The following is a 19,017-nucleotide window of genomic DNA, read 5'->3' on the forward strand; positions in this document are numbered from 1 at the left end:
TCCCATATAACAAAAAGGACTTTGTAGTTGTGATCAAGTTAAGGGTCTTGAGGTACTGAGATTATCCAGGATTTTCCAAGTAGGCCCAAGGTAATCACAACAGAGATAGGTGAGTTAGAGAGAAGATACGTAACAATGGAAACAGAGATGGGGGGAAGGAGGGGGAGGGAAAAGAGAGAAAGAGATAGGAAGATGTCATAACACTGGCCTTGAAGACGGAGGAAGGGGCCATGAGCCAAGGAATGCAGGCAGCCTCTAGAAGCTGGAAAGGACAAAGAAACAGATTCTCCCTTAGAGGAGGCTCTGCTGACATCTTAATTTTAAGACTTCTGATCTCCAGAATTATGAGATAATAAATGTATTTTGCTTTAAGCCACTATCATTTGTGATAATCTGTTATAGCAGCAATAAGAAATGAATATAAGCCACTTTGGAAAATGGTTTGGCAATATCCGCTAATGCTGAACACATGCCTATCCCATCACAGAATGGAACCTGTGTTTTGATTCACCAGGTTGGAAACACTCTTTTTGTAGAATCTACGAGGTGACATTTCTGAGCACACTGAGGCCTATAAGAAAAAAATCGAAGTTTTTTTTACCAAGTGATAAAAACTAGAAACAATTTACCTGTGAAAATGCTTTGTGATGTATTGTTTTATTTAACAGAATGGAACTTGTGTTTTGATTCACAAGGTTACAAACACTATATAGAATCTACGAAGTGACATTTCAGAACTCATTTCACTCCCAGGTATGCACCCAACAGAAATTTATGGGCACCAAGATATCTGCACAAGCATCATGCTTATAGCAGTTTTAGTCAAAAGAATAAAAAACTGGAAAAAAAAAAAACCAATGTCCATCAGCAAGAGAATTGATAAAACAAATTGTGGTATAGTCACACAATGTACTACCACTCAGAAATAAAAAGAAATGAACCACTGGTACCTGCAACAACATAGGTCAATCTCACAGACATAACGTTAAATGAAAAAAAAAAAAAAGACACAAAAAAGGATATACTTGATGAAAAAGTTCTGGAGATGGATGGTGGTGATGGCTGTGCAACAATATGAATGTACGCAATGCCACTGAAACACACTTAAAAATTGCTAAAATGGTAAATTTTATGTTACATATATTTTACTAAAATAAAAAAGTATCTAATTAATCTATTTTAATTCAATATGAAAATAAGCAAAACAAATCTATAGTGAAAGAGGTGAGAACAGTGATTACCTTGGAGAGAAGTATTGACTGGGAGGAGGCAGGAAGGAGCCTTCTGGGTACTGGAAATATTTAATGTCTTGATCTGGGTGTGGGTTACATGGTTGTATACATAAAAATTCATCAGACTGTGCACTTAAGATTTGTGTACTTTAGTTTCCAAGTGCCAATCCCTGTTTTATTTGCACATGACTTATGTGCATTATCATAATGAATGCTGTAATGGAAAATGAATGAGAAGGGAAAAAACCACCAAAAGTGTGGGTGGTTGGGGAAGGCTTCAGGGAGGAGGTGAGGTGTGAGCCAAATACTGAAGGATGAACAGGGTAGACAGGAATGAAGATGGCAGACACAGAGAGGAAAAGAATTCTGGGCAAAGAGAACAGTTCATACAGTAGCAGTCAGGTGCAAAGTGTGCTGAACATTCTGAGTGGGAGTGGTCACAGGACAGAGGAGGGGAGTGGAGTGGTAAATGGGAGCCCCATTCCAACATTCCTAAACACTTCAACAGCAATTTGGAATACACTCTTTAAAAAGTGCTAGGTAGGCCGGGAGCGGTGGCTCACGCCTGTAATCCCAGCACTTTGGGAGGCCGAGGCGGGTGGATCACGAGGTCAAGAGATCGAGACCATCCTGGTCAAAATGGTGAAACCCCGTCTCTACTAAAAATACAAAAAATTAGCTGGGCATGGTGGCGCGTGCCTGTAATCCCAGCTAGTTAGGAGGCTGAGGCAGGAGAATTGCCTGAACCCAGGAGGCGGAGGTTGCGGTGAGCCGAGATTGCGCCATTGCACTCCAACCTGGGTAACAAGAGCGAAACTCCGACTCAAAAAAAAAAAAAAAGAAGTGCTAGGCAACGCCGGGTGTGGTGGCTCACACCTGTAATCCCAGCCCTTTGGGAGGCCGAGGTGGGCGTATAACGAGGTCAGGAGATCAAGACCATCCTGGTCAACATGGTGAAACCCTGTCTCTACTAAAATACAAAAAATTAGCTGGGCATGGTGGTGGGTGCCTGTAGTCCCAGTTACTTGGGAGGCTGAGGCAGGGAAATCACTTGAACCTGGGAGGTGGAGATTGTAGTGAGCCAAGATCATGCCACTGCACTCCAGCCTGGTGACAGAGCAAGACTCCGTCTCAAAAAAAAAAAAAAAAAAAAAAGTATGAGGCAAGTGTCAGAGGTGATTAAAGCAAGAGAATGACATGATGGACCCATGACAAGGAGGGTGACCTGGACGGAGGGACAGAAATCCCTAAGGTTCTTCTTATACTGGTGAGGCTCTAGATGACAGAGTCTGAACCAAGGCACTGACCATGGGGATGTGGTCATGAGGGATAAAGGATGCAGAATCCTCAGGTTTGGCTGTAATGGGAGGGTCATTCCAAGCTATGTGGCTGGTGATCCCACTAATAAGAAGGGTGGGGACTAACTATACACTTCCCTCTGTTTCCTGGGCTGGCTATGGAAGATCATAGCATCTCAGAGTTGGAAAGCACCAGTAAGATCACCTTGTACACAAGCTCATCGTACAGACAAGCAACTGAGTTCTAGGGGCCAATGTCTGAGGCCACAGTTTGTAAGGAGCAAGCGACAATGAAAGAGCTGAGACTTATCCACTTTAGAGAGTACTTGCTAGAGAATAGGGAACATGACAAACTCAGCAGAGGCATCCAATGCCTCCACCAACCTCACTTCCTGCCACGGTGCTCTATGACCTAGGCTGTGGTTGAGGTCACTGCCAACCTTTTGCTGGAAAAGTTCTGCCCACAGCTCACCCAAATCCTGTATAGCTAGCTACTGGTTTTATCTAATTGTTTGGTAATGGCTTGTAAGTCCATCTGGTTTCTCCATCCAAGTTGTGAAACCAAAGACCCTGGCTCCAGTCTTTACTCTTCAGTTGTGCCAAGCTGAAAAGGTGAGACGGGGACAGAGAGGGTTGGCTGTGGGCACTCCATGGCCACCAAGGAGCCGTAAATAAGTCTTGTCTACTAGTTTGATCATTGTCCTATAGACCTGATACAGTGCTAACGAGCTAACTGATGGTTCTGTTCTTGGTGGCCTATCAGCATCTGAGAGTGGCTGAATGACGAGTGCCAAATACCAAAGCCTGTACAGGAAAATCCAAGAGTAGATGGGTTTGAAGTAACTTGTTTGAGATCCGAAACTCATTCCTCATTCCTGATCCTAATCAGTCAAGGTTAGTCATTATCTAGTTAATTGTACAGTCCAATATAGGAACCACTACCACATGTGGTGATATAAATTTAATTTTTTTTAAATTTAGAAAAAATTAAAAACTCAGTTCCTCAGTCTTCAACAGTCACATGTGGCTAGTGGCCATCATATGAAACAGTTCAGACATAGAACATTTCCAACATCACAGAAAGTTCTATTGGACAGTGTTGTACCTTGCATGTCCTATCTCTGCTTGAATTAAGAGCCACTTGCTCTGAAATCATTTTTACATGCCAAAGTGTAAATAATCCCTTTGATTTTTAGGCAGTAGATAAAACTATGTACCACAAAGGACATTCAACACTCCCCAGTAGAAAGGCACTGAGTCCCCTTGGGCCGCTCAGTTGAAACAGAAACTAAAATACAACTAAGAGAAATTAAAGTTGAATAGGGTATAGTCAAACAGTCTGTTCTTCTCACTTAATTGTTCTTCTATAAAAAGGGTTAATCCTATCCCAGAAGATTAGGGATATGTGGAGATCAAGGCATTAATAAGAAGCAACTATTCTTCATAAAAAAATTTGTGACTGATAAAAGTAAAATCAAGTGAAGTAGAAATTTAGGTGGGAGAGGAGAGGAAAAAGGGAGAACAGGAACATGTTTTGCAGTAAGAAAACTGCAATTAAAATTTGTAATTTTTTATTTTTTATTATTTTTTTGAGACAGAGTCTCACTCTGTCACCCAGGTTGGAATGCAATGGTGCGATCTCGGCTCACTGCAACCTTTGCCTCCCAGGTTCAAGCGATTCTCCTGCCTCAGCTTTCCAAGTAGCTGGGATTACAGGTGTGCGCTACCATGCCCAGCTAATTTTTGTATTTTTAGTGGCGGGGGGGGGGAGTTCACCATGTTGGCCAGGCTGGTCTTGAACTCCTGATCTCAGGTGATCCACCTGCCTTGGCCTCTCAAAGTGCTGGGATTACAGGCATGAGCCACCATGCCTGGCCTAGATTTAGTAATTTTTTAAACAGAGCTTTTGGTCTGTAGACATAACTACAACTGTTTAAAAATATTGGTTATCTAGCTAATGAAAATGATCAATGTTAAATTTTATTCATAACACATATCTCCACTGGGGAAAAATTTACCCAGGTGCAAGGAAAAGCTTCCACTGAAGGCTGTCACAATATTTTACCACCAACTGTCACCCCTGACTGGTGATCAAGAAAAGTGAACAAATACAAATAATAGGGTAGAAAGGAGCAAAATCTGCTAAGAGGTGATACTATCCCCACAAACAATGCACTTGCTCTTTGTAAGTGCAGTGCTGAAAATGCATTAGGTATTGAAGGAAGAGAACATACAGGAACCCCATGGGGGACTGTTTTTAAGAATAAGCACAGCAGGAGAATTCGGTTTTGCCCAGTTTACGATTCAGATGGTTACTTCAAGTTAATAGCACATATTAAGGTGTTATACTGAAATAGGGACATAGAGCACTGCTTAAGAAAGGGTTTCAGGCACCGGGTGAGACTCCAGCTGCAAGGGCATTTCCTGCTCTATATTTATTAATTTCAAGCATTCATTTATGCCCTCCCTCCCTCCTTCCAGAAAGGATTAACTCTACTTATATAAAATATAGCAGAAATAAGTACAGAAAGTGGGAGAGAAAGAGAAAAACAAGGGTAGGGATACAAAATGGAGCTGAAAAGGAAGTTAATCTCATACATCTACCATAGCAACCAGAGTACCACACTGGCTGAGTTGCTAAACCAAGAGTCAACTCTGAAGGACTCAGTGTCCAAAGGTGAAGACAGACCAACTGCTCAGGAAGGAGACAAGTTGGTCTGGGAAGGGGCTCGTCCTATAGGCCCTGAAGCAGGTGCTGGGTAATCAGCCCAGTAAGGCCATCTGTAACTAATGGCAGCTCTGTGACATCAAACCTAGAAAGATGGAGGCAGAATCAGCCCAAATACAATGGAACTTCCCTGTTTCACAGTGTGGTTCCCAGAGTTAGGGCATCTGTCCTATCAGTCAATCAGTACCTGTTGGTCAGAAGTAGCAAGTGGCTTCCGTGAACAAGGCACTAGGAAGATATGATACCAGCTGGGTAGATGACTAGATCCAACCTCACAGAGCCCAGTGAATCCCGACTCACCAGACCCTACCCAGCAGCAGGGATTCCTCATCCCGACTCTAACACCAAACCCAGGAGATCCTAAGCTGGCTAATACAGCTCTCTCTTCCCATAGTTATGGTTCCATGTTTTTTCAATAGCATGCCTTCTGTCTTAGTCTGTTTTCAGTGGCTGTAACATAACACCACAGACTGGGTAACTTATAACAAACAGAAATTTGCTTGGCTCAGAATTCTGGATGCTGGTAGTGTCAGCATCTGCTTAGCATCTGGTGAGGGCCTTCTTCCTGCATCAAAACGTGGCAGAAGTGCAAGCAAGCCCATGATGCAGAGAGAGCAAATGGGGGCCAAACTGAACTCACTCTCACAATGGCCATTAATGAGGGCAGAGCCCCATGGCCTACTCGCCTCTTAACGGTTCTATCTCTTAATGCCATCATAATGGCAATTTCGACATGAGTCTTGGAAGGGACACTAAAACCTTAACACTTTTTCTCAATAACAGCTTAACAATTCCCATAAAGCAAAGCCCAAACCCCTTCTACAGTCTATTAGGTCCCCAAGACAAAAGTCTGTGTGAGGACCCACTAGTCACAGCCTTGGTGCACTCCCTTCACCCATGCTGGGGAAAACCAAAGCAGCTTATCCCTTTGAAATCCTGGGGATTCGGGCCTGCTTTGCCTCATCTGGGGGAGTCCATCTCATCAAAGTGTGTTTCCATTTCCTCTACATTCATGCAGAAGAGATCCAAACTGGACTTGCTACCACAGCATACATACTGGGCCTCACGCCGTACTTGAAAGCACACTCATCACATTTAGTCACCATGAGACTCAATGTAGACCACAAAACTCCCTGCCGTGATGGAAATGTTCTAGGTCAGTGCAGTCTAATACAGTAGCAACTAGCCACAGTTGGCTATTGAGTACTTAAAACACGAACAGTCCAAATGGAGACACACTAGAAGTGTAAAATACACACTGAATTTCAAAGACTTGGTGCAAAGAAAAGAACGTCAGATATCTCATTAATAATGTTTAATATCAATTATATGCTGAGGCCAGGCGAGGTGGCTTATGCCTGTACTTCCAGCACTTTGGGAGGCCGAGGCGGGCAGATCACCTGAGGTCAGGAGTTTGAGACCAGCCTGGCCAACATGGTGAAATCCTGTCTCTACTAAAAATACAAAAATTAGCTGGGCATGGTAGCTGGCACGTGCCTGTAATCCCAGCTACTTGGGAGGCTAAGCCATGAGAATCCTTTGAACCAGGGAGGCGGAGGTTGCAGTAAGCAGAGGTTGCAGTAAGCCGAGGCTGTGCCACTGTACTCCAGCCTAGGGGATAGAGAGAGACTGTTTCCCCCCACCCCCAAAACTAATTAATTAATTACATGCTGAAATGATAATATTTTGGAATATATTTGGTTAAATAAATTATATTATATTAATCTTGCCTCTTTTTTCTTTTTTTTAATGTGTCTACAAGAAAAAGTAAGATTACATACGTGGCTAGCATTCTATTTGTATTAGCCAGCGCTGACTTCTTTTATTTAGTCTTTTCTTTTTAAAAAATTTTTTCCCAGACACCAGGCCCAGTGGATAGTCTTTTTCTTTAAATTGACTTATTTTCACTTAGTTTTTTTATTTTTATTTTTTACTTTTTACTCATTCCGAAAATACTCAGAAACTGCAGTTTGATGTACTAGTTGTATTTTTAAAATACAATTGAAGAATCAACAGAACTATCAACCTAAAGTTAAAAAGATAAGTTTGTCCACATGCATCCTAAAACCTTCTTATGTACCATACCCTTTGGGAAATGCTGGCCCAGAGCAGAGCTACTCAAAATGTGTCCTGTGGACAGGTGCCAGTCTCTTATTTTTACTTTTTTTTTTCAGGAAACCTTGAGCAGCCTAACCCTGATGGGCTGTGAGGAGGGAGCCCAATCTCTTTATTATTCATTATCAGTCTGCAATAAAGTCATAAATTGAGAGCATGCTTTTTTTTTTTTTTTTTTTTGGAGACAGTCTTAGTCTGTCGCCTAGGCTGGAGAGCAGTAGCCATCTCGGCTCACTGCAACCTCCACCCCCGTGGTTCAAACAATTCTCATGCCTCAGCTTCCCGAGTAGCTGGGACTACGGGAGCATGCCACCACAAGTGGCTAATTTTTGTATTTTAAGTAGAGATGGGGTTTCGCCATATTGCCCAGGCTGGTCTTGAACTCCTGACCTCAAGTCATCTGCCTGCCCTCCCAAAGTGCTGGGATTACAGGTGTGAGCCACTGCTCCCCGACGACAGCATGCATTTAGAAACATTTACAGCAATTTGACAGAATAATCTGTTATGAGCTCTTTAAATTTAATATTTAATCTAATCTGACATTCAAAAATTGGGACTTGTATTTTCCATGTCTTTCATATATTTTTCTTCACTGTGTTTTACCAAGATATTGGTCAACAGCAGACTGAAATTTATGAAAAGACCAAAAACTCCTCTTTTACCAGAGTTAGTTTGAGACACACTAGGCTATAGTATCAGAGAATCTTCAAGGGTCCTTCTAGAGCAATGACGAGTTACAGCAAGAGCCTCAATCACACCCAATAGAGTGTCCTAAGGCAGATGCAGATTAAGGACATCTTCAGATCCTCAACAATAATGGTGGGTACAGAGAAGATGGGGGGTTAATTCCTGGTAAACTAGGAAATTCCATTAAATGGAACTTCTCTTCCTCTAAGCATTTTAATAATATTTTTGCTGTAATTCTAAGAAATGAGATCCCCATCGCCTTTGGGGAGAAAAACAACCGTGTACTAAGGAAAAGGCAAACAGGATCTTTGTAAGATGTCGCTAGATAGTATTGAGCTAGATCCTCAGAAGGGTACAGCAGATGTGGGAGACATAGCTCATGTGTGAAAGGAGTTTATCATCCATCTTTGGAGGCACAGTGGCATGGAAGGTTAAAAATTCTCAGCTCTGAAGTCAAGCACACTTGGGTGTGAGGCCTGGTTTGCCACTTACTGTATGCCCTTGGGCAAATAAATTAACCTTTCTTCTTTTTTAAATCTTTCACCTCTGGCTGAATACATAACCTTTCTTAATTAAAACATATAATCAGCCCTCTGTATCCAAGGGTTCTATATCCAAGGATTCAACCAACCACAGACTGAAAATATTCAGATGAAGGCTGGGCATGGTGGCTCCTGCCCATAATCCCAGCACTTTGGGAGGTGGATCACCTGAGGTCAGGAGTTTGAGACCAGCCTGGCCAACATGGTGAAACCCTGTCTCTACTAAAAATACAAAAATTAGCCAGTTGTGGTGGCGGCTGCCTGTAATCCCAGCTACTTGGAAGGCTGAGGCAGGAGAATTGCTTGAACCCAGGAGGCGGAGGTTGCAGTGAGCCAAGATCGCGCCACTGCACTCCAGCCTAGGCAACAGAGTGAGACTCTATCTCAAAAAAAGAAAATATTCAGATATTCAGATAAAATAAAATGGATGGTCGCAGCTGTACTGAATATGTACAGACTTTTCTTCAGTCATTATTCCCAAAACAACGCAGTATAGCAACTATTTACATAGCATTTACATTTATTAGATATTATCAGTAATCCAGAGATGATTTAAAGTAAAAGGGAGGGGGGGCACAGTGGTTCATGCCTGTAATCCCACCACTTTGGGAGGCCAAGGTAGGCAGATCACTTGAGGTCAGGAGTTCAGGGCCAGCCTGGCCAATGTGGTGAAACCTGATCTCAACTAAAAATACAAAAAATGGCCAGGCGCGGTGGCTCATGCCTGTAATCCCTGTACTTTGGGAGGCTGAGGCGGGCGGATCATGAGGTCAGGAGTTCGAGACCAGCCTGACCAACATGCTAGTGAAACCTCGTCTCTACTAAAAATATAAAATTAGCCAGGCATGGTAGTAGCGCATACCTGTAATCCCAGCTACTCAGGAGGCTAAGGCAGGAGAATCGCTTGAACCCAGGAGGCAGAGGTTGCTGTGAGCAGAGATCATGCCACTGCACTCCAGCCTGGGTGACAGAGCAAGACTCTGTCTCAAAAACAAAAACAAAAAACAAAAATTAAGCAGGCATAGTGGTGCATGCCGGTAGTCCCATCTCCTTAGAGGGGCTGAGGTGGGACAATCGCGTGAACCTGGGAGGTTGAGGCTGCAGTGAGCTGAGATTGTGCCACTACACTCCAGCCTGGGTGACAAAGCGGGACCCTGTCTCAAAAAAAAAAAAAAATAAGGGAGGAAGTGCATAGGTTCTATGTAAATACTATATTATTTTATAACAGGGACTTGGGCATCCTTGATTTTTGGTGTCCTTGAGAGGTGCTGGAACCAATCCCCCATGGATACCAAGGAACGACTATACTTACCTATTACAGTAGACATTCTCCAAAAGGGCCACTAAAAGTTTCTCCTTTCCCAGCAGGTGCATGCTGTCCTCACATCAAGAAGCAGAGTCTATTTCCTCTCCCCTTGAATCTAAGCTGGCCTTGGGACTTGCTTTGACCACTGAATGCAGCAAAATGACATTCTGGGACTTGTACGTGCAGGCCTTAAGAGAATTGGCAACATCTGCTTCCTCATTCAAAGCACAGCAGCCGCACTGTTAGAAAGTCCAGGACAGACTCCCTGTGATTAGATACCCGGACAACAAGAGACCATCTTGGACATTTCAAGTCCAACTAAGCTCCCAGCAGACTGTATCAGCATGAGTGATTCCAGGTGACCCCAAATGGAGCAGCAGAACTGCTCCAGTGAGCCCAGGCAACTACGGAAACTATGGGAAATAAGTTTTGGAGTGGTTTGTTACACAATAATAGATAACTGAAATGTCTCTGAAATAACAAAAAGAGTATAAAGGGTGACTGTGAAGACAAAAGTAAAGTAATGTATAAATGCTTATACTGATACTTGGCACACAAGTGCTCAACAATTAGCAGCCATGACTCTCTGGGAAGCTGAAATGAACATGCGCAGTGTGTAACTGCGGACTGCTATGTAAAGCTACATTCAGGTTCTGAGCACTTTGCAGGTCCTGAGGAGTGGGAATGTACTGAAAGGAGGTGAAAAGGCAAGGCTTCAGGGTAAGAGCACATCCTGGACCTGAAGGACAGAGTATACAGAATGCTGGTCTCTAAACCACTAATGCATGAAGACCCACCCACAGACTTCTAGGCAATTGCAATGTGTGTATGCACCAAAGGCTGAAGACTGCCCTGGCAGAAGTCTCTAGGTCTCTATATAGACAGAACAGTGGCTGTGAGGCCAGGGGGAATGATAAATGTTAATGAGTATGGGGAATCTTTCTGGGATGATGAACATGTTCTAAAATTGACTATGGTGATGGCTGCACAACTCTGTGAATATACTAAAAGCCACTGAATTGTGCGTTTTAAATGGGTGGAATGTACGGCATATGAATTTTACAGAGACGATAAAGCTGTTTATTTTTATTTTTGAGTCAGTCTCTCACTTTGTCACCCAGGCTGTGGCACAATCTCAGTTCACTGCAGCCTCAACCTCATAGGCTCAAGCAATCTTCCTGCTTCAGCTCCCAAAGTAGTTGGGGCTATAGGCACATGCCACCACGCCCAGCTAATTTTTTGTAGTTTTTGTGGAGACAGGTTTTTACCATGTTGCCCAGGCTGGTCTTGAACTCCCAAGTGCAAGCGATCTGCCGGCCTCAGCCTCCTGAAGTGCTAGGATTACAGGTGTGAACCACCACAACTGGCTGTAAAGCTGTTATTACAGAAACACAGACAGTGGGAGGAATGAATAGGGTGAGATGACAAAGGAGCAAGGAACATTCCAAGGGGTTGCCTGGGGGCTGCAAGGCACCAACCTATTTGGCAGTGAGAGGAAAAGCAAGTATTTTTAGGTGGTGAATGAACCCAGCACTGGTAAGAAGCTAGGAGCCCTGGGGGCAGACCCTGTCATTCCAAGGATCTCAGGCATTCCTCATGACTGCTATTCCCTTAAATGCTTTCCATGCATGTGGCTCACTCATACCTGTTTTCCTTTTGCTTAAATGACAACCCAAACTCTGCAAACCACAAGGCCTTTAAAAACAGAAAAAGTTCCTAGGCAAGAGGAAAACAAATGCTTCCTGACAGAAAAGCAGATCAGGGCTTGCATTCAGACTGACCTCACGGGCAAGAGGTGGGATCCAGAGGCCTAGTCAGTCCCAGAGCCTCAGAGGCTGAGACAGCGAACTCCACATTTCAACGTGGCCAACACAGATGTGAGGTGGACAGTGGACACTCCCTCCCTAAGGGCAGCTGCCCTCTACCTGCCTCCTTCCTTCTTCTGGTGGAATTCCTTTCAAAAGAGGCTGGAGGGCAGGGCCGTGGGAAGTTTTCAAATCCTGGAACTGCTGCCAGAGCCAACTTAGCACACGGACAGCCCCCCAAAACCAGGCAGTATCACTGTATCACCAGGCAACAAATCTCATTAAATCCTCTCAACAAGACCCACCAGGATATTTACCAACATCCCCCAGAAATCTCCATCTGTCACCTGCCCAAATCCACCCTGTGAATCCTTCTGTGTTGTGAGTCAATCAGTGTAATTACTATAGAAGACAACATGTTCTTTTAAAACACTAGCCACTGAAGAAGTTGGGGCAACTGAAAGAGAGGAAAAAGGAAAACATCCTTTCATGTTGGAGAGGAAGCAGGGTTAGAGATGACAGACTTTGCACAGCTCCGTCACCATGGCCAGGACATCAGAAGAGAAATCAGAAAGACTTTCAGCAGTTTGCCTGAAGGTCCTGCTAAGTCCAAGTCCTATGCTGCCATCAGTAAATAAAGCCAGGAGCCGCAAACCAAATACAGCATTGTAGGGAGTTTGTGGTCCTTTCCACTGACAAAGAGACTCTAGAGGCATAAACTCAAACTTGTTCTTGATCTGAACAGTTTTAGGATTAAAGTGTTCAAGAATAGTTTTAAACAGAGCTTGAAAAAGGATGAAGAACTCAGATTTCTTGGGGACCCAACTCTCAGTCTTTGCTGCTCGGGCCCACCCTACTTTTTTAAATTTTACAATTTTTAATTTCTCATGAGTACATGGTAGGCAGTAGGTGCGTATATTTCTGGGGCATATGAGATGTTTTGGTATAGGCATGCAATGTAAAATAATAACATCATGGAAAATGGGTTAGCCATCCCCTCAAGCATTTATCCTTTGTGTTATAAACAATCTAATCATACTATTCGTTATTTTTAAATGTATCATTAAATTATTATTGACTATAATTACCCTGTCGTGCTATCAAATACTAGGCCTTATTAATTCATTCTATTTTTTTTTATACCCATTAACCATCCCCACCTCCCTCCCACCCCCAACTACTCTTCCCAGCCTCCAATAACCATCTACTCTGGACCTGGGGGGGGAGGGGGCCCATCCTACTTTGTTTTTCTTTTGAGACAGAATCTGGCTCTGTTGCCCACGCTGGAGTGCAACAATGTGCAACAATGTCAGCTCACTGCACCTGGCTAATGTTTGTATTTTTGTAGAGACAGGGTTACACCATGTTGGCCAGACTGGTCTCAAACTCCTGGCCTCAAGTGATCCACCTGCCTTGGCCTCCTAAAGTGCTGGAATTTGGGCATGCTGGTGCAGAAGGTGGAGGTTGCAGTGAGCCGAGATTGCACCACTGCACTCCAGCCTGGACAAGAGTGAGACTTTGTCTTAAAAAAAAGAAAAGAAAAATCAAAGTGCTGTGATTACAAGCATGAGCCACCGTGTCTGGCCCCCACCCTACTGTGAACCCCCCGAGGGAGGTTATCCTGAACTTCCAGTTTGCACCTCTACATTCTTGAGCTCCAGGGCAGGGAATGAAGATATGCAGATGGAGGGACATGAGGAAATGCCATCTTACCTCAAAGCAATTCCCTCCTTCCTAGGGAATAAGGGGGAAAGGATTTAAATTCAGTAAACAATGTATACTACTCAGGTGACTGGGACACAAAAATCTGAGATTTCACCACTATACAATTCATCCATGTAACCCAAAACCACTTGTACCCCAAAAGCTATTACAATAAAAAAAATTTTTAAACAATATATACCTGTAGAATACACTGGAAAACTAAATGGGCCTCAGGAAACATGCTTTGCAGTTCCATTATCTCAAAGTTCTGCACTGCCACATTTCTTTAATCCCACTCATCAGTGATTTATGAGCACTCGACCCAGTGTAGCTGCTCCCAGCATGACACGATTAAACAATGGTCACAGACCTACTATGCACAAAAACCCTAAGGAGGGGTAGGATGATGATCCAGTCACCTTCTGCACCAGGCAGCACTGAGAGAAGTGCCTATAGCCTGGACTCAGGCCTTGCTCTCAAGCTAACAATCTAACAGAGGAAATGCACCAGCTTGAGCACTTATGCGTCAGGCCTGCTTTACAGACATTAATTCCTTCATCCTCCAGACAGTACTCTATCTCCTAGTGTTATTCTTCGGCAACCCCCACCTTATTTGTGTGTGTGCGTGTGTGTGTAACAGAGTCTCAATCTTTCACCCAGGCTGGTGTGCAGTGGCACCATCATGGCTCACGGCAGCCTCAACCTCCAGGGCTCAAGCGATCCTCCCACCTCAGTCTCCTGAGTAACTGGGACTACAGGTATGCACCACTACATCCAGCTTTTTTTTTTTTTTTTTTTTTTTTTTCCAAGAGACAGGGTCTCACTTTGTTCCCCAGGCTGGTCTTCAACTCCTGGGCTCAATTGATCATTCTGCCTCAGCATCCCAAAATGCTGGGATTACAGGTGTGAGCCACTGTGTCCAGCAAGTGTGATATACTTGACAACTGCTTCTAAAGCCCATTTTAAACATGAGAAAACTGAAACTCACAAATGTCAAATAACTTCCCCAAAATGACACAGGAGGAAGGACAGTGCTGACATTCATACCCAGGCAGTCTGGACCTCAATCTATCTACTCAGCTTTAGTAACAGCAATGGCCAGCAGAGTCCGGCACACAGTAAACACTCAATAAGCATCTGCCTAGAGGAGCATGAAGGTTAATATCACACAGGCAGAATAAGAGTGCTTGTCTGGAGGTACTGCAGGGACAGACAGGAGGAAGTTCATTAATTCTGACTGAGAGAACCTAGAGGAAGTGAATTCCTAAAGAGAAAATGGGAGAAGGGAGTATTTCAGTCTGAGGGGGACACAAGGTCTGTGTGACAGTGATGCTGTCCAATGTCATGGTTGAGATCTGCTGATTCTATCAGCTGGTTAAAGGTATTTAAGCAGATTGAGGCCGGTTGCGGTGGCTCATTCCTGCAATCCCAGCACTTTGGGAGGCCAAGGCAAGTGGATCACGAGGTCAGGAGTTCAAGACTAGCCTGGCCAACATGGCAAAACCCTGTCTCTACTAAAATAATACAAAAATTAGCTGGGTGTGGTGGTAGGTGCCTGTAATTCCAGCTACTCGGGAGGCTGAGGCAGGACAATTGCTTGAACCCGGGAGGTAGAGATTGCAGTGAGCCGAGATCGTGCCGTTGCACTTTAGCCTGGGGGACAAGAGCAAGACTCCATCCCCACCAAAAAATAAAATAAAATACAAATTAAAAAATAAAGGTATTCAAGCAGATTGAAACAAGTTCTTGCTCATTTGTTATACTATGCATATCAGATAACTATTAAACAGTAGATTTGCTAATTTCTATTCAGAGGTAATTAAAAGGAAAGAAAGAAGGCATCACTGGGGGGTAATGGGAACATGCACAGGATTTCAATATCGGAAGAACCTGTTGCTAGAGGAAACCACCAGCGGTATTTCCTTGCTGTCTTCTACAACAGCTCCCAGGAAAACCACTAGCCAACTCATATCCCTCAACTGTACAACACAAAACTGTTGGATAGCCTAAACATCTCAGGTCTTTCTGTGTTTTGCAGCCTTCACAGCACCCAGCTGAAGCTCAGGAACAATGGTTGACTCTCTAGAAGAGCAGGTTAATTCTCATCAGGAAAGGGTCCCAAATGCTAAGGGCCTGGGTAACCAAGAATAATCAGTATCCAGGACAGATTATTATAAAACCTCAAGAATCATAATTTTTCTAAGGAGACTATTTTTTTTAAGCCCCTAGCCTTGCTAACTCCCCCAAAGAACAAATCATGGTATCACCTGGCACCTAAATTGAACATTCCAATTTGACCATACCAACCTTAATGCTCATAGGTGTTTATTTCACATTTTAAACCTTCATACAACATGCCTTTCTATATTTCCAATTTCAAATGAAAATAGTTTTAAGCTAATCTTAATATCAGAAAAGTGCATTAAATGATTCTACAATAGTTTCTAAACAGAACTTATTAAGAAACTCCCCTGCCAAAGTACCTCCTCCCCCCCTCCCCCTAATTTTGTTTCCATTAAAAAAAAAAAAAAATCTCCCCTGAAGTTCCTTCGAATAAAATCCAAGATACACTGAAGGCCCAGCCATACCGCCCCTCCCCACTTCTCATGAGTACAACAAAACATCTAAATAAACCATTATTTAAGCTCTCAACCAAATAAAAATGCAAACTGAAACAACCTCTCCTTTTCAATGTTTTATTACATAAGGTCGCCTCTGCCAGGGAGGGGCATTCTGGAGAGTGGTTTCCAGGTTCTTCCTTAGCAGATGCAGCTTGAGTGTTTCAAGCAGAAAGGATAAAAACAAAAGCACACATTTCAAAGGTAGTTATGACGTTATCCTGTGACATTTAATGAATTCTGCCTTTGAAAAGGCATAATGAAAACACTACCGGAAATTATTTAAGCTATCTCCTCCTATGAATGATGCAACTGAAGGCCCAATCAGAAAATACCCCTCGCCCCTACAACCCCAGTGAAAAAGCATGTTTTATGAAAATTTCTCTTGATTTCTTTCCTTTTCTTGGCCCACCTTATATAAAATACTCATATTTTCACTATGTGATAATTCATCGAATCATACTTTTGTGCGTTTTTTAAAATGCATGTTAGACTGCAGTAAAAAATGTTTTAAAAATAGCCTGCATTATTAAGTAAAAAAAAGAAAAAGGTGTTGTCAGGAAAAACAGCATGAAATCAGTTTCCATGCTGTTTACAACCCCGCACTACCTGCAACCACTTTACAGAACATTAGCATCATTCGAGACCTGCTTATCCAAAATCCTGCCAAAATGTCCTGACAGTCTCCCCCACTGCCTCGCTGGCTTCTGGGCAGCCAGAGATCAGCCCTCCATGGCTCCCGGCATCTGCAGCCTCGAGGGCTGAGAGCCTAGTTTGCCCCGCTGCCTCCAGAGGGGGCCGCGGCCGGGCCACCTGAGCAGTGTACCCGAGACCACAGGGAGTGCGTCCGAGCCGGAGGAGCACCGGTCTGCGACAGACACCTGGCCGCCCAGGCAACAATCCCTCTGCCTCTGACAATGGGTGACACACTGATTTTGCCCCCTGGGAACGCCAAGAGGTGCAAAGCTGGGCTGCAGCGGTGCTCGCGCGCATTTCTCAGAACGCAGAGAGGGCACGCGCGGAGGCCCGGGAAACCCCAGAAGCCCTCTCTGTTTACCCTAACGACCCCCACGCCGGCTGCTCCTCGACGACCGGTACTGGACACCCAGCACCTTCTCGGGCACCTCCAACTCAAACACTCCTGCCGCCCACCCTAAGCCATCCCCCAGGTGTACGCACTCACCCGGGTCTCCCCCAGAAAAAGACCGCCACTCGCACAGAGAGGGGTGCGCCCCTTGGATAAACGTCTGGTCGATCCCGGACCAGGGAAAGGGCGTTTATCCCAGCTCTGAGCCGTGCCCCCTCCCCCAACGCTCGAAGACCGCTGCCCTGCGCCACCCTGCCAGTCCCGCTCCGCCTCCGCGGGAGAACCCGAAGCCCTCGGGCGCCCGCCACACTCTGGGGATCCTACCTTGAGGCCTGTAGTTGGGGTGAGAGGTCCGCACCGCGCCCGGTTCTGCGACCTTCCCTGAAAGAGGGCTACCCCGCGCAGTACCCTCAGGCCGGGATCCCGTCCCGAAGCCGCCGCCTCGCTCCATCAGGACACACCAACCGCACAGGCGCACTGCCAAGCCCGCCGCGCCGCATCGAACCCGCGCGCGTCATCATGCGCACGCATCCTCACGCAGCGCGCGCGCAGGGCGTGCACGTGCGATAGGCGCACAGGTTCCACTCACAGCGCACGCAGGGGTGCACGTGCGACAGGCGCACCGGTTCCACTCACAGCGCACGCAGGGGTGCACGTGCGACAGGCGCATCGGTTCTCACGCAGCGCGCGCGCAGGACATGCACGTGCGATAGGCGCACGGGTTCTCGCTTGCAGGGCGTGGATGTACGATAGGCGCACCGGTTCCACGCACAGCGCCCGCAGGGCGTGCACGTGAGATAGGCGTACCGGTTTTCGCTTGCAGGGCGTGCACGTGCGATATGCGCGCCGCTTCTCACGTTGTGCGCGCACATAGCGTGTGCATTTCATGTGCACAGCAGTCCTCACACAGCGCGTACGGGCGTACACTCGTCTTTACACACTGTTGTACACAGTGCACACACAGAAGGCGTGCACACACACACACAGTTCACATACTTACATGCAACATGCACACTCAACGTGCACACCAGCGTAATGCACCTTCTCACACAGTGTAGATATACACTCAAAGCGCGTATAGATGTAGGGTGCAGTTTCTCACACACCGTACACACACATCCTCACACAATGCATGAACACAGCACACAACGTGCACACACGTGCTCACTCAGCACGCACACGTTTACACACCCTGGGCGTTTGCATGCAAACTCAGCAATGCAGCCTTAGAAACAGTTTCTGGCTAGGCCCACAGGTGGGTGCCAGTTGGACCAATGCCACATGGGCAGACCCCGGAGGACCCGCCCTCCAAGCAGTTAGGTTCCAGTTCTCGAGGCGCATGGGTAGTGTTTAGTGATGCCCCACCCTCAGCGTGCGGTCACCTAGGGAGGGAAAGCAGCAGGCTATTGGGGTCGATCTTCAACGAAAGGCAGGGGCACACGCCGTAGGCCGACCTTGGCCTTTCAACCACACACCCCACTCCGCAGCCAATTTGGTCCTTCTTTTCCTGAGGGGTAAATAATGCTGACTGAAACCTGTGGGAGGCCGGGTGTGGTGGCTCACGCCTGTAATCCCAACACTTTGGGTGGCTGATGCGGGTGGATTGCTTTGAGCCCAGGAGTTGGAGACCCCTGTCTCTCCAAAAAAACGTTAAAAATTAGCTGCGCATGGTGGCACACCTGTGGTCCCAGCTGCTTGGGGAGGCTGAGGCGGGAGGATCGCTTGAACCTGGGAGGTCGAGGTTGCAGTGAGCCATGATCATGCCACTGCACTCCTGCCTGGGCGACAGAGACCCTGTCTCAAGAAACAAAACACCTCTGCGGGGAGGATCTCTCCAAGAAGACACACAAGAAACTGCTAAACTCATTGCCTCCGGAGTAGGGATCAGGGAAGGG

At 45.5% G+C, this 19,017-nt stretch overlaps 1 protein-coding gene across 12 annotated transcripts in view; it reads right to left on the reverse strand.

The window, feature by feature from the left end:
• The window catches only part of MAP7D2 (MAP7 domain containing 2), a 126,510-nt gene extending 108,825 nt beyond the window's left edge, over window positions 1-17,685 (reverse strand). For all 12 annotated transcript variants that reach the window (XM_032286088.1, XM_032286086.1, XM_032286081.1 and 9 more), the window contains exon 1: window positions 17,447-17,685. In XM_032286088.1, the coding sequence (XP_032141979.1) occupies window positions 17,447-17,573 (127 nt within the window). In that variant the 5' untranslated portion in view covers window positions 17,574-17,685. The remainder of the gene's footprint in view (window positions 1-17,446) is intronic.
• Between the last annotated feature and the right edge of the window lie 1,332 nt (window positions 17,686-19,017).

This window comes from Sapajus apella, unplaced genomic scaffold (genome assembly GCF_009761245.1).
Source record: "Sapajus apella isolate SASKATOON/1434 unplaced genomic scaffold, GSC_monkey_1.0 scaffold17, whole genome shotgun sequence".
Lineage (NCBI taxonomy): Eukaryota > Metazoa > Chordata > Mammalia > Primates > Cebidae > Sapajus > Sapajus apella.